This window comes from Serinus canaria, assembly GCF_022539315.1.
Source record: "Serinus canaria isolate serCan28SL12 chromosome 7 unlocalized genomic scaffold, serCan2020 HiC_scaffold_29, whole genome shotgun sequence".
Lineage (NCBI taxonomy): Eukaryota > Metazoa > Chordata > Aves > Passeriformes > Fringillidae > Serinus > Serinus canaria.
The window spans coordinates 4,025,118-4,046,530 of record NW_026108147.1 but is presented as its reverse complement, the minus strand read 5'-3'; the positions used below and the strand labels follow the sequence as shown (position 1 = coordinate 4,046,530).

General features: G+C 46.1%; 1 protein-coding gene across 2 annotated transcripts in view; it reads right to left on the bottom strand.

The window, feature by feature from the left end:
* Window positions 1-1,195: 1,195 nt before the first annotated feature.
* TRPM8 (transient receptor potential cation channel subfamily M member 8) overlaps window positions 1,196-21,413 on the bottom strand; it is a 33,666-nt gene continuing 13,448 nt past the window's right edge. The window contains exons 8-24 of one of the 2 annotated variants that reach the window (XM_050987589.1): window positions 21,143-21,340; window positions 20,247-20,349; window positions 19,173-19,291; window positions 17,902-18,192; window positions 17,480-17,569; window positions 16,771-16,900; window positions 15,632-15,777; window positions 15,037-15,149; window positions 14,195-14,411; window positions 11,700-11,791; window positions 10,835-10,973; window positions 9,915-10,086; window positions 8,896-9,073; window positions 5,513-5,703; window positions 3,697-3,796; window positions 2,521-2,554; window positions 1,196-1,246 (exon numbers count right to left, since the gene is read on the bottom strand). In XM_050987589.1, coding sequence (XP_050843546.1) covers window positions 1,196-1,246; window positions 2,521-2,554; window positions 3,697-3,796; window positions 5,513-5,703; window positions 8,896-9,073; window positions 9,915-10,086; window positions 10,835-10,973; window positions 11,700-11,791; window positions 14,195-14,411; window positions 15,037-15,149; window positions 15,632-15,777; window positions 16,771-16,900; window positions 17,480-17,569; window positions 17,902-18,192; window positions 19,173-19,291; window positions 20,247-20,349; window positions 21,143-21,340 — 2,364 coding nt within the window. Of the gene's footprint in view, window positions 1,247-2,520; window positions 2,555-3,696; window positions 3,797-5,512; window positions 5,704-8,895; window positions 9,074-9,914; window positions 10,087-10,834; window positions 10,974-11,699; window positions 11,792-14,194; window positions 14,412-15,036; window positions 15,150-15,631; window positions 15,778-16,770; window positions 16,901-17,479; window positions 17,573-17,901; window positions 18,193-19,172; window positions 19,292-20,246; window positions 20,350-21,142; window positions 21,341-21,413 lie in introns of both variants that reach the window. The other variant, XM_050987590.1, reaches the window with a different exon arrangement.

Below are 21,413 nucleotides of genomic sequence, written 5' to 3'. Positions count from 1 at the left end.
ACCCACACCATTCTGGGATTCTAGGATTCTTCTGAAAGCACTATCATCTGTAATGAGAGTCCCCTTCCCACAAGCTCCATCATAAACTGCTGTCCCTTGTCCCAGGCTGCCCCACTGTATCTAATTACAACCTGTTTTCCAGCCACACTGCAGCTCCCTTTGATCTGGGGGCTGGCCTAAATGGCCTCCAGAGTTCCACTATTCTACAGCCTGGTTTTTAGGCAACTTGGCATCCAGCACGTCCCAGAACCAGCCCAGGAACTGGTGATCCTTGTAGATTTTATTAGGTGGTGGCAAGTCATTCATGACTAAATGGAACTTAGGTCAAGTGAGTATTCAGTTCTCCCAGGAAAACGGTGAGCTGACTGGGGAATGTTTGGCACAGGTTTAAGTTCTCTTGGACAAAACCACTCTTGAACAAGGAGCTAGGCCCTAATGTCCAGGCTGATCAAGTTGTTCCAGATTACCCCATTCAAGTTACACTTCTTAACTTGCTGTCTCTAAAGATGAAAGTGTTTTCTGCATCCATCAGTGTTCTGTCTGCCTTTCACATCCCACCGTGGGATCCAAACCAATTCTTCCTTAAAACTGGAGGTGAAAGTACACAAGGCTGATGACCAGACACTCACCTGGACCAGAGGCTTTGGATCAGCTCCTCACACTGCAGCTTATTGTACAGGACACAGGAAGGCTACAGTGATCCAGCCTAATGCTGCCCCACTTTGACAGTGTTAAAATAAACCTTACTCCTGCCCTCACTTCTGTCTTTTCTATTTGGGTTGCCTGCTCTTCAGAGTTAAAAGGTACCAAGGGTAAAGGATCCAGCACAGCAGCCCTGCATTTTCTAGAGGCCCACCAACACAAAGACAACTAAAATAACCTTGGGTTAGTCACAGTTTTTCAAAGGCAAGTGAACAAAACAAGGTATTTTAAACAGTGCCAAAATTTGAAAGGAACCCCAGATAGAAAACTATATTTTTCAGAAAGAAAAACACAAATGAGGAAGAGAAATCAGGTTTCCTTTCTTTCCCAGTATCAGACAATATGAATACAAGCATCAACAATTAATAGTAGCTCTCCTTCCAAAGACACACCAATTGAACACCAGAAATGCTGGTAAACTTTTTCAAGGCAGAGAATGGATTTAAAGAGGGCTTACCCTGCTCCAGTAGCTGCTCTTGGATTTCAGCTGCACTCATTTAATTTTACTGGAAATCTCTTTCAGAAGGCCTTTCAAATCAGAGAGCTTTAAAAAAAAGAAGAAGGGGATTATTTTGGTGAAGTCCATCTAGCTGAAGGAAAGCAATGCTAATGAGAAATGGAAGTAACGAGTAATTGCCTATTCAAGTATTGCACCAAATGCAAGCGTGCTCCAGAGGACACCCCCAATGACAGTGTTCATCAGGGCAATTAATGCAGCCAGCCCTGATGCCTCTGTATTTCAGTGAGTTAACCAGCAGTTACCAGAAGAGAGAAGCAAGAAATGGGTATTTCTTTTCAGGAGAAAATTAGGGTTAGGAGGATCTCCTTTCAGTTTCAAGAGCAGCATCACTAGCCACAGACTCACCCATGACTTCCCTTTCAGTCTGGGAAGCAAGCTATCATTTTGTAGTCGAAATTATTTGACAGCAACCAAAATAGGTACTCTGAAGTATACGTGGCTCTTTTCACCTGTGAGCTTCTCAAAAGTATGTGCTTCATACCAAAGCCACTCCCCACTTCAGAGGCCCAATAGATAATTCAATCAAGCCTCAAAAAACACCCATTGTGAAGGTCTTTTTAGCATCACAGTCTTAAAAAGATTATTTGTATGGCAATTCTCATAATGTGCTCTCTGGTATATTGGTAGCTTTCTGTTGTTTAATTACCTCGTGCCAACAGGACCAGAAGCTAAACTTGACAGACACCTTTGGGAAGGGCACATGTCAGGTGTGTGACACCCCTTCTTCCCACTGGTGTTTCATGAGCTCAGTGTCGCAGTTTAAGGTGGAAATTGCTTCTATTTTATTCCATCCCACAAGGAATACTCAGAAACACTCCTCCAGTGCTAAGCAACTGTCTTTCTGTTTCATTTTCCTGCACAACATGAAGCTCTTGTGGCTTGTAAGGGACCTGACAGCTCATTGTGTTCCACCCCTGCTGTGGGCAGGGACACAGACTGCTCCAACCCCATCAAACCTGGCCTTGGGCACTTCCAGGGATCCAGGGGCAGCCACAGCTTCTCTGAGCACCTTGTGCCAGGGCCTGCCCACCCTCACAGCCAAGAATTTCTTCCCATTATCCCATCTAACCCTGCTCTATGTTTAAAACCATTCCCTCTTCTCCTAATCACTACACTCCCTACACATTCCTTTCCATGGAATCAAAACAGCATGGTAAAAAAGCCCAGATAAAATGAGGTCCTGGTGACAGTGACAAAGACTGCATACGACTCTGGGAGGCTCATTTTCCTTGCCATGGCACACACCCTGCTTTACCAGAGAGAATCACATTCCCCTGAGCAGTCTGGGACAGAAGTACCTTTGCATCCAGTTGTCTAAATCGATGCACCATCCTAGAAGCAGAAGGAGAACACAGAGCAAAGGGATCAGTCTGGATACCAAGGAAAACTTGGCTAATTACCACACCCCACCTCCCCCCAGGGCTCCATCCTCCCAGGAAGGCAGGGCTGCACATGACTGGCATCATTTTTAGTGCAAGTGAACTAACATGCAAATTACTAGGATGCTATTCTATTTTCCTTCTCAAAACACTTTTTCTTTCAGTACCAAGGAGATGGTTTTGGTATTTGGCTTCTTATCCAACGCTGCTGTCTCTGGGTAGTCTTAACCAAAACATTTATTTGTGGACAACAATGTTCATGCCCACAGATATGGAAGGGTCTGATTTTTCTTGCCCATTCCTATCAGCTCTCTCTGATTAAGGGAAATATTCAGGCTGCCAGAAGTTAGCAAATTTAAGCAATCATACAGAGTGGGTTTTGTTCTCTAGCTGTGCTCTGTTTTCTTGTTTTCTTTCTGTTTCTTTTTTCTCTTATACTATTACTCTGAAAACAGTGGGACAGATCCCAAAGAAAATGTTTCCAAGAGCTGGCAGTCAAAGAAACATCCAAGTCTAAGTGTCCAAGCTCCAAATACCACGATTCTAAAGATCATCTTCCCTACTCATGCTACAAAGTACACACCTCCATCTGGATTACTGCTGCAGGAATGACTGAGATTCCACATCTAATGGTAAACATTCTCTGCTAAATGTATACCCATAGAATTATCTGGGTTGGAAAACCCAACCAATTCCACCACCAACTCGTGTCCCCAAGTGCCACATGCACACAGCTTTTAAATCCCCAGCCCGAGGTGGGAGTGCCACCACTGCCTTGGGAAGTCTGCTCCAGGGCTGGACAACCCTTTCCATAAAGAACTTTTTCCTTATATCCAACCTAAACTAATGCTAGAGCAAGAGCCAGCTGTGGCACTGCTTCCCATGATGACATCTCAAAACACCATGGGAAAGCATTTTCTTGTCTTCAGCAGACAAAAAAAGCACCATGTCACTTTAGAAATAAAAAGCATCTTTATGCTGAGTTTGCTTACTTACTCATTAGTTTGTAAACATTTAGAGCTGCTGAAAACTTGCCTTCATTAGAAATGTTCAAGAGAAAATAAAGAGAATGAAGACAAAGATGGGCAGGCTTACTCTTCTGAGGAATCATTTGCTTTTGTATTGATTTTGACGAGATAATTTTCCTTCATGACAGCTTCCCATGCCAGGATTTCATTGTCCTCATTTCTTGAGCCTGGGAAATGTATTTGAAGAAAAAACACTTAATTTGTCTTTCCAAAGCCAGGGTGCAAAAAGGCTGGGGGTCAGTGTGTCAGTGTGTGCATTCTGAGGTTAATGATTCCCTTCCCCACAACCTGAGCACTCGCAGCCCCACTGCCCACCCCAACTCAGCTCTGACAGATGTGACACTACCACCTTGCACTGAATGCTCCTGGCAACAACAGTCACTTAAAAATACAAAATATGAGCAAAGATAAAACCTCAAACCAGCGAAACAAACACCCCCCCCCCAACCTTACAAGCTCCAAAAGTCTTTCTGAACTTCTTTGAGTCTTGGTTAACACAGGTGCCTCTGCTTCAACAAGTACAGGTCATTCTAGCAAGTTCCCATCTGGGTTTGAGCTTTCCATTTATTTCTACATAATCCCATACTGGCTCATTAAGAGTAACACTTCTAAGCACCACCATGTGTGATTTTTCATTGAACTGAAGCCCACTAGAATGATGAAGTATTGTCTTCTCTAAGAAGCATTTTGTGGTGGTGCTGTAAATTCAAGAATTAATACAGAGGAGCCCACTTTGAGGCATAAAAGCCCTCCAGGGGAATACTTCAGCATTTTATCCTGTTTCAGGAGGATAGCATAAACCATAGAGGTTTAAAGAAAACAATAAAATTAACTGAGAAAAAAGAAGCCCAGAGCTGGAGAATGGCTGAAGTTCTTTTCTTCCACCCAGTGCTTCTCTGAGCTCACACACCCCTCAACTGTTCTCCCACATTCCATCAAGCATTTAAGCACCCAAATCCCAACCATTTCCATAAGAGTTAAATGAGGAAGGCAGGATTTTACAACAGTCAATACATCAATGTGCTTCCTCCACACAGTTCTGAGTTCCTATCATCAGCAAAACCCCAATCATTTTCTGGCTCTAATTAACTCTCCCATTCTATCAGAGCTGCAACATCCACCTTGCATCATTTTAGCAGGAATTTCTGCCATCCAACAGCTTCCCCAGCAAGGAATCCACACAGCAATCTGGACAGTCAAAATGATTTAGTGCTAAGCAATTTTATACCCCAAAGCAGGCTCTTCCTCCTAACTGGCAACAAATCCAGTTTCTGCTGCAGGGCAACAGTCAGGTTGCTGATAGATGGGAACAAGCCTGTCAATTAACTCAACTTATGCTCTCTCAGCTGAGAAAACACTGCATTTGCTGGAGAGGCAGAGGGAAAGCTTGTTAAAACAATTCCTATCTGTGTCCTCTGACAGAGAAATTAAAGGAGAAACAGCTCAAGAACTGACTTGCCACATTTTTGAGGTGGTTTGCTCATTTGGCTTCATGGAAACTGTTTATTCTCTTTCAGTCACCCTAGCAAGCAAAATGAATTACAAAAAAGCCAAACCCACAACCTTGCAAAGCTGGGAAACAGCACAGGCAGCCCTAAAGAGTTAGGATTAATCTAAAGTCTTAATGATTTACACACACAAGAGAATCCTACATCGAAATGGCTTGGACAAGAGAGCACTGACTAATTCTCACTTGAAAACTTGAGTCTTACTGAAGAGATTTCCAGCAGCACAGTGGATTTACATGACAGAGGTCTACATGGCCCTTGGAAATTTCCCAGCACAGCAGAAAATGCCTGGAATAAGCACAGGATGCCATGGAGGAACTGCAGTGCACCTGCTGCAGAGGTGACTTTTGGGCAACAAGGAAAAATCCAACTCACAACAAATGGATGGCTCTTTGCTTTCCTTGTTACAGCAGCACTTGAAGCATTTCCTCAGCACCATGAGTATGTAGGCAAAGATGACAAAAGGGAAGGGGATGGTCAGGCGACTGCAGTATTCCTGCACCAGGAAAAAACGCTGGAACTTCCACACCTGGTCATTGTTCTCCTGCACTGACCCAACTGTGTAGCTGATGGGGAAGAGAGAACACACCCAGCATTAGTTATTCACCAAAAAGCTGCAGCAGAGCCAAGAACAGAGCATTCTTCCACTGTACCAGGGCATGGTTTTATAGTCACAGAATCCCAGAGTGGTTTCACTTGGGAGTGACTTTAAAGCTCATCCCAGTCCATCCCTGCCATGGCAGGGACACCTTCCACTGTCCCAGATTGCTCCAAGCCCCAGTGTCCAACCTGGCCTGGGACACTGCCAGGGGCAGCCACAGCTGCTCTGGGCACTGCCAGGGCCTGCCCACCTTCCCAGGGAACAATTCCTTCCCAATATCCCATCCAGTCCTGCCCTCTGGCAGTGGGAGCCATTCCCTCTGTCCTGTCCCTCCATCCCTTGTCCCCAGTCCCTCTCCAGCTCTCCTGGAGCCCCTTCAGGCCCTGCAAGGAGCTCTGAGCTCTCCCTGGAGCCTTCTCCTCTCCAGGTGAGCATCCCCAGCCTTCCCAGGCTGGCTCCAGAACAGAAGGGCTCCAGCCCTTGGAAAATTTCCTCTGGACTCATTCCAGCAGCTCCATGTCCTTCTGATGTTAGGGGCCCCAATCATTCATTTATTGACTAGGAGGTTATTTAGCTTGCTCTCCTTCTTAGTCACTAATTTGCAAATGGGTGGAACTAAGACAGTAGGGGAAAAAAAAGCCCTTGAATTTATAAATAAACTGGAAAAAATCTGAATAGGAAGAAAATGCTCGAGGTACTTTTACTACCTCAGCTCTAAGCAATCTTCTTCCAGCCTAGACACATGAGAACAGGATGCTTCTTCACAAGATATTGTGTCCTATTAACTGAGTAGATAACTCCTTTCTTAGGGAAAAAAGAAACCCAAACAAATCTAAAACTAGAACACTTACAAGAAATTTAACAGCTCCTGAGATTTGTAGTAGAGGTATTAAGGACACTCCAGGCATGGATCAAACCCATGGCACAAAGCACTGTATGAACCCAGCAAAGCAACAACCACAGCAGCAAGCTCAGGTTAATAAAACCACAGTGTCCTGGAGAGTGAGAATAACTCATTTACTCACTCTAGCAGCTCATAATAACTCATTTACACCTGGGCAGCAGCTCACGCTTGGTAAGGCCCTGACCCAGCCCCTAGGCTGCCTGACCTTTTAATGTGGCATTAAGGGACAGATGGATGCTCCCAAAATGCCTCTGCTGAGAGCCTACTGCACCTTTACATGAGATAAATGCAAACCTTCACCTGGTGGAGATTCTCTTTCTGCTTAAAATATAACTACAACTGGCAAAAACTAGGGGTTTTTTTACTGGCATAACAGCATAAACTCGAGTATTTACCATCAGGTGTTGTTAAAGTAAGTGTTCTAGCAAATATTGAAGGTTTTTAGGGTAGGGCTGGCTTGCTGCTACACTTCCCTTCATTGTTGAGAGGTACTTGCACCCTTTTCTAGGCAGCATGAGCATGCCTATCTGTCCCCAGGCACAGACATGCTCTACCCATCCTGGCTGCCTTGCCAAAAATAACATTTCTGACTGTCTTCAGAGTCCAGGTCAGCCTGGGGAGAAAAGGTCAGAGCAAAACCTGAATGTGAGGCATTCTCAACTTATCACACTCCAACATCTCATCTCAGGCCAGTGTCATTCAGCTGAGAGATCCTCTTGAGCAGCACCAGGAGTCCTGTCAACACTCTTGTTGCCAAAGCAACTTCCTGCCAAGGTACCATCAAAAGACAAAAATAAAACTGGAAAGGGTGGCCAGAGGTCTTGAGTACTCTTGTTATGTTGTGAGTATAAAGCAGAAAAGGAGCAGGGCTGGGAATGGGAACAGAGCCACAGCACCAATCCAGCTGCATTCCCAAGAGAGACACAAAGGCAACACACCCCCAAAGTCTGATATGAGGAACTTCCCAGGATTAAATCAACTCCATCTCACAGCTTGCAGTGGCTGCAACAACGATTTCTGGGAGAAGCTGAGGGGGATGTTCCCTGCCCTTGCTGGTCTAGAGGTGATGGCACTTCTCAAGACAAAGTCCTTTTGCATGTCCCAAGGGGATGTGGCCCACTGCCTGTGGTCTAAGTCAGAACAATAAATAGCAGGTCCATCAAAGCAGTGCCAGACCCATCCTCACCACACAGCAGCTCAGGTTAATCAGAGTGTCCTGAAGAGAATAAGGCATTTGCTCACTCTAGTATCACTGTCATATGTTCTGGAAAAATCCCTTCACCAGGATTTCTTCTCCTGGGAAGCTGAAAAGCCTCAGAGGAAAAGGAAAACTATATTATCTGATTGCTTCTCCTGTGTTTGCTGCTTTGGAATGTGGTTGGAGATTGTTTATCCAACAGGGGAATTGTTTTTACTTAATGACCAATCACAGTCCAGCTGTGTTGGGACTCTGGAAGCAGTCACAAGTTTTTAGTTAGTATCTTATTAAGCCTACTGTAACTATCCTTTCTCTATTCTTTAGTATAGTTTTAGTAAAGTATTCTTTAATATAATATAATACCATAAAATAATAAATTAGCCTTCTAAGAACATGGAGTCAGATTCACAATTCCTCCTTTGTCCTGGAGACCCCAAAAATACCACACTCTAGCAAGGTCACTTGGCAGCAGCTCACACTTGACAAGGCCCTGACCCAGCATCCCTCCCTGTGTGACCCACAGGGTTTCACACCACACCCACAGCTCAGAGGATGCTTGTTAGAATGTTGAAAGACACGAGACAGATGACAGACTTTAGACTTAATTAACATAAGAAATTTGAAAACAGACCTTTGAAAATTAGACTTAGACTGCAAGAAGATGAAATCAAACGGGTTTAACCAAAAAAGAAAATCCCATTAAACTCTGCAAGCAAGAGATGTTGTTACATGCATAAGGTTGTGTATGTGATTTTAACCTGATCATTGTAGTACACATTACTAGTCTCCCTGAAATAGTATAGAAGTGTTTCTATCCCACAATAAACCAGATTCTGATCACAGAGTCAGTCTCCCCATCTCTCTCCATCAGAAGCTCAGAGATGGAGGCCAAGGACAGGCAGCAATCCCTCCCCAGGACACTGCACCAGCTTCCCCCAGGCTGCAGTGACAGATGCAGAGGGAGGGGTGGCTTCCTGCAGTTTTCCAGCAGTGCACTCCTTTTCCCAGAGAAATGCCAGGGTGGGGATGCCCAGGAAGGCTCCTGGGGTACGCACCCGAACATGGCCACGAGCAGGTTGACCAGGAGGATGTTGGTGGAGAGCATGTAAATGCACACCAGGGGAATGGTGATCCACTCGGGGAAGCGGGGCTGGTTGTTGGCATCCAGCTCCACACACAGGGGCTTGGACTCGTTCCCAGAAAACGTGCAGTGGTCAAAGTTGTAGGTGGTACCTCAGAGAGAGAGGGGAGAGCAAACAGTGAGCTCCTGTTCTGCTGGGCTCTCCTGGACTGCCAGGCAAACTGTGCTCTATTTGCCATCTGTGTGGCAGATGTTGTCTTCTGTTAAGTGGGCAGTTTTCTTTATCTCTTCCACAACTGGGGAGACACCTGCTGATAACAGGCTATTGAATGTGCTGCATGGCTGATAAGAACTGCAGCATCCCAGAGATGTGAGATGCTCCACCCAGAGGGGAGAGCCAAGCATTCCTAATTAGATATAATGTGGAGATTCTGGAATACCAGCGGGGCTTTTCTCTGCTGGATTTCCCAGAGGAACAGCAGCTGCCTCTTCCACTAGATCTTAAGGGATCCTGCACCTTTCTACAGGATCCCTGCCCCAGCAGAACCACCCCTGACACTCCAGGAGGGCTGCAGCCACATCTCCAACTGGACTGCTACCACCACCCTGACCAACAGGGTGTCAGGTTGAGTTCTGACTCAGTGTTGTTTTAGTTTACTGCATTGTTTATATTTTTATTTTCTTCCCTATTAAAGAACTGTTATTTCCTGCTCCCATATTTTTTGCCTGAGAACCCCTTAATTTAAAATTTATAGCAATTCAGAAAAGGGGGGGGAGGGTTTACATTTTCCATTTCAGGGGAGGCTCCTGCCTTCCTCAGCAGACACCTGGCTTTCCAAACCAAGACATGGGCCCAGCCCCAGCTCCTGCCCTCATCCCTCCATCCCTGCTCCCCTTTAGACTTGGAGGCAAGGGGTCAGCACAGGGCTGGACAACCTTTAGGAGGAGAGAACCTTTGACCCAGCCAGGAGAGAGCCCCCAGAAGGTAACTACCATCAATGTCATCAGGGTACTGGCCAAACATGGCCAGGTAGGGCTCGTAGATGACCGAGCGGAAGATCCACTCCCAGCGGTGCTCGTTCTTCCTCAGGATGCCTTGTCTGGCCACACCAAAGGCCACCATCCACACAGCAAAGAGGAAGAGGAAGAAGAAGACATCTATCATCTGAAAAAGGACAACAGGCATCAGTCAGTGCCCCACTGCAGGTCTGTTGCAAGCCACACATGGGTGGCTTTTTGCTCCTCGTTTCACCAACACATGGTAATAACTGACCACTCCCATTCAGAGAACTTCAAAAATATTTATGCAATCTTCAAAGCAAGGCATGTTTTGGAATACAGGATATCCCCCTGGCATCAGACAGGCTCCACAAAAGCCAGAACCAGGTAAAAAGGACTGTGGATCTCCTCACCCCTGTGAGATGAAAGCTTCTGGAAATGCCACTCTGGATGGCTTCCAACCAGCATTTACAGCCCAGACACTCTGGCCAATGGTCTCATGAATTTCTAGCATTGTATAAGAGGATCCTCACGACCCTCTTCCTCAGGTACTCATGTGATGGATGCAGTGGAGGACCAAAATCCTCCTCCTGTACCCTCTATCATCACTGTCTTGTTTGGGGAATACTCATGGGAGCAACAGAAATATCACTGAAATGTTTGAGGTATGGAAGACAAAAGCTACCAGGAAGCAAATTTCCTCTTCTGTTCTTCAGCCTGATTCTTATTCTCTCCTGACACAGAAAAATGCCCCACTCTTAATTAGATCCCATTTAAATCTTAATTCATCCTGTTTAGCAGATTTAACTTGCTGCCATCATCAGAACGTGGTGATTTTGCTCTTAAGAGGGAAGGGAGAAAAAAAGTGTCACATCATTTACTTAGACTCTCTTGAATAGCTGCCAGAATCTTACCATCCTCTGCAGCATAATAATTTTGGGTCCTAGATTCCTGCTAACTGTGAAAATATGGATGAGCCTCAGGGTAAAAACTATGTAGTCCAAACAGAAAATTACTCTCCCGGAATACCAAGAGCTTTCATCAGAGTGAAGCCTGATGGAGACAGCAGAAGAAAACAAAGAGAAGCCTTGGGTGAATCATGCAGAAATCAGGTAAAACCACACTAAAACATTGAAATGGAGAGTGGAAGGTGAGTAATTGGAAAGCAGAGCACAGCTATCCAGGGCCCCATGGCCTCCCCCACTAATGACAGGTGACAGAGATGGTTAATGCACACTCTGTTTACACCCTTCCTTCCTGACATGCATCATATCCCTGCTCATTTTTTCTCTTTCCCTTAAAGCTATTAACAGCAAGGAAATTTGTACCTGGAGCTATTCCCACAGCCCTCTGAAACCACCACAGTGCAACAACTGCTCCACTGCCCTGAGGCAACAAGGACCAAGTTACAGCTGGCTGAACAATTGCTTTGGAAAATGTGTTTCCATCATTTCTTTGCCATGGTTTTTAACTGACCCCATCATGTAGAACAGCTACTGGGAGATAATGACATTGTTAGGCTGCTGTAGGGACAATCACAGTCCTCTTAAATATAACACAAGGCCCAGGTGGTCATACTAAATAGCCAATAACAGGAGCCACAGAAAATCCTAAAGATCCCCTGACTTTTTTTTTTTTTTGGTCAGTATTTGGGGCCTTCATAAAGAGAATTTCATGAACACACTGCTCCCCAAAATGTCATTACAGGTTGTAGTCAAAACCCACCTTAAGGGAGGGAAGCAAAGCTGTAACATGGACACAAGAGGAGGCACTACTCACCTGAACACAATCCCTGCTATGAAGTAGAAGATTGCAAGGGTATCCATAACATTCCACAGGTCTGAGAAATACTTGCTGCCATTCATGTACCACTGGGAAGGAAAAAGAACAGAAAGTAACCCCCACACAGCACAGTTTCCTTCCCCCATTGGCTTTTTGTCACACAATAGATAACACCAGAGTTCACTTTCCCCATAAAGAGGGGTTTAGTGCATCCAGCAATGCCACAAGTTACTGGCAAGCTGGTTTTTGGGTCTTGCTGTGACTCAGGAGGCACTGGGGGGGTCACAGTTTAGGGGTAGCTGATGCATCCTGACTTCTCTCCCTTCACAGAGCTCATTCACTAATCTGCCCCCAGCTACATGCACACACTTTGGAGCCAAGATGCAGATTTAATTTATTCTTTCCATTACAGAGCTCTGTATTTCTGAATTGCAAGTCTAGTGAGAATCCCTGCTCATTCCCAGACTGTCTGGCACAGCAGCCTGGATCCCAAGTCTGTGCAAGAACCAACCTCTGGAGTCAATTCAGAGGTGGCTCAAGAGGACAAGAAGCTTCACCAGGACAAACCTCTGCCAGGCCTGGAGAAATAAACTGCATCCCCAATCATAATGCTTTTGAATTTCAATTTTCACTGAAATAATCAAAGTTTTGGAGAATACTGCTCAGTGAATCTCTAACTGGCATATCCAAGGAAGGCAATCCTGCTCTTAGTGCTTCTATGGGAAATAAACAGAAATCAAAGGGAGTTTTCTCCTAGGTGCTGTCTCTGCCCAGTAGCTTCCTAAATCAAACAAAACATCTGGGACTGAGGGGCACTTCTCCAAATTCCAAGCAGTTCCTACTGCTGAGAGGTGAAGTGCACAGAGGTTCTGCCCAGATTTCTCCTCCACTGGAATAAACAGGGCTCTCCTTCACACCCCACCAGCCCACCCACTCACCTGGCTGGAGGCTACCTCCATGTGGCTAAGGAGACAGCAGGGAAAAGCCTCTCCAATTTCCCTAGGGCTCTAAACAGGACTGGGAGAGCTCCAGCTACTTACAAATCCCTGGGACCACCAGAAGTGAAAGCAGGGCTGAGCCAGTGCCTTGGAGCTCAGAGACTGCCCCAGACCAAGGGCTGATTTCTCTCCAGAACTGGTTATCTGACTGCAGCAGCTACATGGGACCCCAGGCAAGATGCTCTTACTTTGCCTTGGATGTGAAAACACAATCTGAGGTACCCCTCTCTTTTATTTCTTTAAATACAAAGGTCACAGACACAATTTTGATGCAGAGTTAGAGCAATGCACACATGGTCTGTCTCAGGGGAAGCCAGGGAGGAATTTCCCCAAGAAGTTTAGAGGACTGGGACACTGCTCTGCTTTTCTGCTCCATTCCTCCTCCTCAGGAAAACAGCTTTGCAGCCAGAACACTGCTGCAGATAGCTTGAAATCTTCAAATTTAGCTGCCTCCACTGCCAAATTGGTACAGTCTGACTGCCAGTTACTAAAGGGAATTGCAGCAGTTCTACCTGCTAAGTGCAGTAAGAAAAAGGGACATTGATAGGAAAAGAAGGTTTCTATCCCTAAGGTTTTCCCCAGGACTTTTGCTGGGTACACACAGGATGTGCAAGGACAGGTCCAGAGACACCAGAACCTAAATCAGCAGAAACAAACACTCCATTAGTGTTTTCATGGCAAAAAAAAAGTATTTTACTTTTCCCCCATTTTCTTAGCAAGTAAAGTTGCCACAAACAGGGTTCCACCTTGACTATTAAAAAGGGAAAACACCACAGTAACAGCAGCATCAGAAATGTCATCTGAGCTCAAGTAAAAAACGTTATTGCAGGGTGGGATGATCCAGCAGATCACCCACAAACACTCATGAGGTGACTCAGGCCTTACAGCAGTCAGAAAGCAGCACCAAACCCACACACCCACTGCTCTTCTGACTGCCCCAGCATCCCCCACTGCTCTGGCCACAGCCTGGCAGAGACCAGCTTGCCCAAAACCCACCAGATTCCATGTGAAGGGAGGAGCAGACACCAGCTAAGTGGCTGGCTATAAAGGCAGTCCCACATGCTGTTCCCACAGCTGGTCCCTGAGTCTACCCTGAACCACCAAAAACTGTACAGATGATTAAAAGCTAAATAGATAAAGGTATGCAGCTTACTGGTAAAATAAAAAATAGATGGGGGTGGAATGTAGGGAGAAGAGGCAGGAATGACTTAATCTAAAGCTTTGCACCAAGATAAATGTGGTAAATTTAACCCTTTATTACCAACTACCTTGGCAAGCCAGGCATTCCTGGGAAACATCTGCACTGGCAAGAGCTTATCCTCTTGGTGCACAGACACTGCAGGAATTAAACACCACAGAAAAAAACCCCTCCCTGAGCCCTGAGCAGCTCTGCTAGGAAATGGCTCCCCTGAGCACCTGCACTGCCTTGGAGGGGAAAAGCCACAAGGCTGTGGCTCTAACACTGAACTTTCTGGGGTTGCAAGAGCTGCCTACTTGTCTCACTTCATCACAAAGCAGAATGAAGACCAGCACGTAGAGGATGATCTCCAGGGCCGTGGGTTCCTTCTGGAAATCCATCAGCAACACGTAGGCAAAGAGCAACAGGAAAGCAATGTAGAAGATGACGTTCCAGGAGAAGACCACAAAGGGGGAGGTGAAGAAAGACACATAATATAAGAAGAGTTTCTTACTCTTCTCCACAGGCTTTTTCCTGAGGAATTAAAAGAGGGAAAAGGTCTCAAAGCATAGCTTTTAATGCCTGGAAACATCTGTGTTCCTAAAAGTGAAAGAGCAAAGGGTGCAAAGTCTAGCTCAGGATGTTACAAAGGGTGCAAAGTCTAGCTCAGGATGTTACTTCAGAGGTAAAGACATCCTGCATCCACTGCCCTCAGGCACTCCAGCAAACTGGGAAATCTTCCAGCTTGGATGGGGCTTGGAGACACCTGGGATAGTGGAAGGTGTCCCTGCTCATGACAGGGGACATTCCAGCCCAGGTCCCTTCCCACCCAAACCAGCCTGTGATTCTGTGATCTTAAATCCAAGATCAGAGTGAAACACAAACAGCCAAAAGCTCATTTGGCTCTTCAATACCTTTACCTAAGACTGACTGAACACTAGAACAGCTGCCCCAGTCTCCACCCTTGGAGATATCCAAAACTGGGCACAGTCCTGGGCAACCTGCCCCAACTGACCCTGATCTCATGGTGGAGATCATCCAGTCCACAGGGTTGGACTGGATGATCTCCACCCAGCCTGACTTGCCCCAAGATTCTACAATTAATTAACTTGCTTTCCCTCTGAAAATTTTTCCCACTAATGCAAAGTCAGTTGATTACCTGAATGAGATGAAACCACAGCCTATTAAAGGGAAAAAGAACAGGCACAGTATAATCTTCCAGTTCTTAGTGTCTCTTGAAATCTCTCCATACCACTGCTTGGAGAGGAAATTCTGCAGGGAAGAAGGAGGAAACACCCTCATTTGTGCTAACAGCAACAAAATAACCTAGGAATGCTATTTAGAACATTAGATTTGGTTAAAATAAACCCCAAACTTTGAGATTTCAATCAAAATACTAGAGATTTTCTATTGCAACAAAACAGAAAGGTGTTAGCATGCTGGCTCCTTAGGGCAGCCATGCTCCATCTCCGTGATGAGGAGTTAAAAATGAGGCTGAGCAGGACTTGACCTGATTGATAAAACACTTACAAACCACTGCATTACATGCAATGCTGGGCATCACATCCACACTGTGCAAGCCCAGAGCAGAAATCACTTCAGGCAGTTTCATTACCCAGCTCAATAGGATTTATAGCCCCAAGCCAAGATTTTTTTGCCCCTCCTGATTTACATTTGTGGGTAGAGGAGCCAACACCCCCTGTTAGAGCACAAGAGCTACAGTGACCTGCCCACCTTTCCCTCACTGCCATTACCTGCACACCTGGCTGGGCAATAAACTGCTGGTCTCTGGCCTCCACTGCCAGCTCCAGACAGTTGCTCCCTCCCCAGGCTTCACAGGAATAAGTCAGCAGCTGCTCAGCCAGTTCTTCATCGTTGCTGTAGCACTCAGTGAACAGCTCTGGAAGGAAGAAGCAGCTCCAACTTCAATTTCCCACCAACTTGGGTGCAAATATCTTTAGTGTTAATAGTTGTAGTATCAAAGCATGTAGACAAGAACCCTTTTCACATTTTCAGCACTGCAGAATGACTCTGCATCCCTTTACAACCCCACTCGTACATCTTCAACTTTTGATACAGAGTTTGAGCCTGGATGGAAAACTGTAACATTAAATCACACAGAGCATTTAGCTCTGCACTAAAAATTTGAGTTTTTCCTTAAATGACTCAGTAAATCTACTTGCTTCGTCCTCTTTTCTTAAATTCTGTTTGGCACTGATCTAAAGAATTATAGTCAGTCCAAAATTAACAGTAGGGTTGAAATAGTCAGAATCTGATGCTTTTTCACTGGGAAAGGCACTGTTCACTCCTTAGTGTCTTGCTAAATCATCAGGCCTGAGGGATGTAGATACCTCTAAAAAAGTCTGTTTAAGCAGTTTTTGCTTTGTGGAATAGGAGATACTCTCTGCAAACAAGCAAGATATTTCCAGCATAGCCTTGAGCTGGTCCTTATAAAGTCACAGAACCATCAATCTACTCTTTACCTGCAACTTGTTCTCACTCCCCAGAAGTACTCCCACAAACCTGAAGGGTGCTTTTTCCCAACCCTGAATGCTACCAGTGCTCATTAGGAAAGTTTCCCCTTTTCCATATTCTCCTTCCTGCTTGTGGGCACCCTTCTTGAGCCTTGCCAGTGGAGCTAAGTAGCTTTTCTTCCCCATGAAAGAAATTCTCCACCCCCAAAAAACCCACTTCACAACACCCCCCTTTTGAAGCCAAGCTCTTAAGGCAGGACACAAAATTTCTACTGGGAACAAATGGTGTGAAGGAATTTCCAAGCAGTAAAATCACATGTTGACATAAAAGAAAAATGTATTCAATGTGAGATATCTAATTCCCTGGTCTCTGACCCTTCCCACTACATTTCTAAAGGACTCACAGAGCAGGCACTTACCTACTGCTCTTGTCTCATACTCGTTAGCCAGTTCCTCTGACTCACCAGCAGCATTTATATCATTCTTCACCTTGGCCATGCTTTTCAGGAGCTTACTGGCCCCCAGGGCTGCCAAAGTGCAGCCTCTGGTCTGTGGAGAGAGAATAAAGTCATGCAAATCCCTCTGAGAAGGGAACATGATCATAGAACCCTGAGACCATGTTGATTTGGGTTGGAAAGGGCCTTAAAGACCATCTCATCCCAACCCCCTGCCACAGGCAGGGACACCTTCCACTACACCAGGTGGAATCCTTTAAAAATTATTCTCCATTTTGCATCTTCTCAGTTCCCAGTCCATGATCTGTTTGATTCTACAATAATTAAATTACAGTCTAATCCAAATTAGAAGCTGGATTTCAATCAAACACCTGGAATCAGAACCCATCCATGCTGTGGAATGGGTGGGAACTCTGCATCCCAGCTTAGGCACAGGTGACAACATACAGTGGATGTGGACTGCAGACTCACACACAGCCTTAGGAAATGAAAGTATCAAGGCCACACCCAGACACAACATGGGCAACATAAAACCCACTGAGAATCATCTAGCAATCATCTCTTGTGGTGTTGTGTTTGAAGCTGGATGTGGAGCCTTCAAAGGCCAAGAAACCAAAGACACAGAACGCCAGTGCACTGCCTGCAAAGAGAAATAAAGGAGAACTCAACTTACTTGCTCCCAAATGACTTTGGACAACTCCTTCTTGTTCTGAAGAACTGACCAAATAAACAGAGCTTGCAATGGGTGCCTTGTGATAGGGCACTCCTCCTGAAAGAGAGAGCAAGGACTCAGACCTAAGCTCACCAAATGTTTTCAACTGGAACAAATCTGAGCACAGACTCTCCTGGTTTTGTATTTTCTGTTTCACAGCCACCTCACCAAACGCTTCTCTCAGCTCTCTGCCACTTGTCCCACACTACTGTGAGTTAGGTTACATTTGCTATTTCTGTTAAAGCCTTCTATTTGACAAGGAACAATCAGCCTCCCTGCTTCTCCTGAAGCTGGTACTAAAGAATGTTTGTGAAAAAGGCACTTCCTGCTTTAACCACTGAGATAACCTCACTCAGAGCAGGATCCAACTGCCCATCACTCACTGAGAGCTGTATCTCCATCTCATCCTTGCTGCTCTTGTAATATCTTTTGAAACCTCGCCGGAAATCCTCCACCATCTTCCACACGAAGGTGAGGAGGGCATCATTGTAGGAGTTCTTGGCAATCTGCAGGTTCTTGAACACCAGGCTGCTGAAGTTGTTGGTGTAGAGCTCCCTCAGGACCTCTGTGGTCAGGAACTTGCGCAGATCCAAGCCGTTCTCCAGGAAGAGCCGGACAAACTTGGGCCTGTCTTTCACCAGGGCTGTGAACATCACATCCTGCAGGTCAGCAGACTAGGGAGAAATGGAAAAGCAAATGTTGGGGATCATGTGAGACATGTACACCTTATCTAAGGCCTGACACACGGTCCCTGTCACCTTTTCATCACCATCAGGTTTTTTTCTGTACACAGTTGCCTTGGCTGGATGGCCCAGAGCATTTCTGGCATGGGCAGATCACCTTTGCAACCACTGATGGTTCAATGGAATGATGGATTGTCACTACAGGACATGAAACAGCACAACACAGGCTCGCTGCTCTTTCCAAGGTAAAAAGGACTTTTTAATTTCTGACTCCAACATTTATAGATTTCCAAAAGTGACAGTGGATTGGAGGGTGACAGTGCCTCCAATGACACTGGACAAACCAACAGTCCATCAAATTTCTCCTCCTCCATAAAAGAATGCAAAACAGTAAGTTATTTTCAGAAAGTGTGTGAGAAGGTTTGTTACTAGAATGTAAACATCAGAAGGCTTAGAAAATCTTTAAAAATCAGGGTGACAATGGATCATTTTGGAATGATCCAAAACGATCATTTCTGGATATGGAATAGCCCGAGTTGGAAAGGACCTGCAAGGATCATCAAGTCTGACACCCCTGGCCCTGCAGACAGCCCAACAATCCCAGCCTGGGGCATTGTTCAAATGCTCCATGGGCTCTGGCAGCCTTGGGGCTCTGCCCATTCCCTGGGGGGTCTGGGCAGTGCCCAGCACCCTCTGGGGGAAGAATATCCAGCCTGATCTCCAGCCTGAGCCTCCCCTGACACAGCACCAGCAGCCCCCTGGGTCCTGCCCCTGTCCCAGCAGAGATGGGAGCTGTCCCTCGTGAGGACGCAGCAGCTTCCAAGGAGGTCTGACCTCCTCTTCTCCAGGCTGAATGGAATGTGTCAGTGCAGGAGCAGGAAGCACTCTGAACAAAGAGGTGCTGGGACAGGGTTCCTGCTGGGCTGTGTCCCTCCCCAGAGCTCCCTGCACTCCCTCAGAGGGGGCTGTACCTCCCAGTTTCGGTCGTTGGTGAAGATCTCGTCGCTGGCCAGGTCCAGCTGGTTCCACTCCAGCAGCAGCTTCAGCTGCCCATTCCAGTTGTCCCTGTCGTGCTCGTTGGTGCTGAAAGCTGCAGAGCAGGAACAACCTCTGGGTCAAGGCCAGGCATATTTATCATCTCTGCTTCTCACACTACTACTGCGTTTGCAGGTTTCCCAGTGAAGGCAGGAATGATGCATCCGACTCCACGTTCTCAGAAGGCTGATTTATTACTTTATTAACTATATTATATTAAAGAATGCTATACTGTACTAAAGAATACAGAAAGGACACTTACAGAAGGCTAAAAAGATAATAATGAAAACTCCTGACTCTCTCCAGAGCCCTGGCACAGCCTGGCCCTGGTTGGCCAAAGAGCCAAAACAACTCCCACAGAATGCAATGGAACAATCACCTGTGGGTGAACAATCTCCAAACACATTCCACATGGGCACAGCACAGCAGAAGCCTCAGAGATAAGAACTGCTTTCCTTTCTCTCTGAGGCTTCTCAGCTTCCCAGGAGAAAAACCCTGGGTGAAGGGATTTTATCAGAGACTGTGACTGTGGCACACTGCCAGGACATGACTCCTTCCAAAGGGCTTTCCCCAGACTCAGGCACATCTTCCCAGCTGGGGCTGGAGGTTCAGGGATGTTTTTGTGGTCCACGACAGGCTACAAAGGAGCTGCCAGGAGCACCTCATGACCAAGATCAGCACAACACTTCCTTCAGGCTCCTCATAGTCCTGCACCCTCTGCACAGGAGAGATCCTGCAGGATTCCCAGTGGGGCCCTGTCAGCATCCCCAGGGCTCTCCAAAATGCCTTCCCAATTACCTGGTTTGGACCTTTCCCACCCTGAGAGATCCCATACTGCTGCTGTAGCCTGCCCACACCCCTTCAGAGGAAGGCAGGCTCCACACTGTGGCAGGAGCTTAGCTCTAGAGAGATGGCTCTGCTCTAAGGAAACCCCTTCTAGAGAATAAACAACCATTCTTTTTCCATTTATTTTTAAATCCCCAAACAAAACCAGAAAAACAATTACTTGCCTTTGTACAGGGCAAAGGAAATGGCATTGCTCACAATTTCATCTCCAGCTTCTTCTATTTTGATCACTGTCAGTAAATGAGGGCTCTCAAGGACTTCTTTGATCTAAAAAAAAAAAAATAAATAAAATAAAAGTTGTTTTCAAAGCTATCAAGGCTGTTAAGTAGCAGATCTCCTATTAAAAAGAAATTTGCCACCACATCATAGCAAAGCTGCTTCTCATCAGTCCTGGGTTTTTACAAATTTAAACAAACCCAAATAGAAGTAGATAATGAGCTTGATTTTAAAGTCACCAAAGGACAACATTAATTATCCTCTGAACATACAGCAAATAACTGTGATTCCCCTATGCAGATCATCTTTAACAAGAAGATATAATCTCAGTAATTAGAAATGACTTAAAGTAGAAAGGATTGTGACAGCACAAGCTTCAACTTATGTCAAGCAGTTTGTTAGAGAACAGTCTCTGGCTCCTTGTGCTATGTCAAAACCAGATAATTTCTCCTGTAATGAAGCTTTGTAGAGTTCATTTCATTTTAGCACACAGAAGACAAATAATCTGGGCCATTTCTGATGCAGGAGGAGGTACACCCCAAAGCTGTGAGGAGTGAGGCCAGACAGGGAACACTGCCTTCAGCAGCTCCACACTCCACAGGGAGGAGATCCTTCTGGAACCTTCGTAGCTTTCCTGTGACCAGACACCTGCTGACTTGATCTCAGCCCCCCCAATGCCTTTGTTCCAATCCCTGTGGATGGAGAATTGTCCTTTTTTTTTAAATCTGCACAGATGTAACCTGGCCAGGAGCCCTGCACACCCACAGGCATCCCCAGACAGCAACCCCCTGCCTTGGAGGGCAGCAGCTGCTCCCTCCAGCCTCTCCCACAGCACCCAACTCACCCACTTGATCCAGCTCTCAGTCTCCTCTTCTGAGAGCCTGGAGATGGTGCGGGGCAGGAACCTGAGCAAGCTCTCCTTGACACAGGAGGAGGCCAGAGTGCCTTCAGCCTCCAGCAGGCTGGCAATGACATCAGCAATGCGCCCCGAGCCCTCCACCACCACACAGGGGATCTTGCTCTTGATGGCCACGTTGATGGACTGAGGGGACACAGGGAGAGGAGAGCACTTGAAGCATGGCTGCTACTGGAGCCTGCTGTGGAGTAAGGAAGCC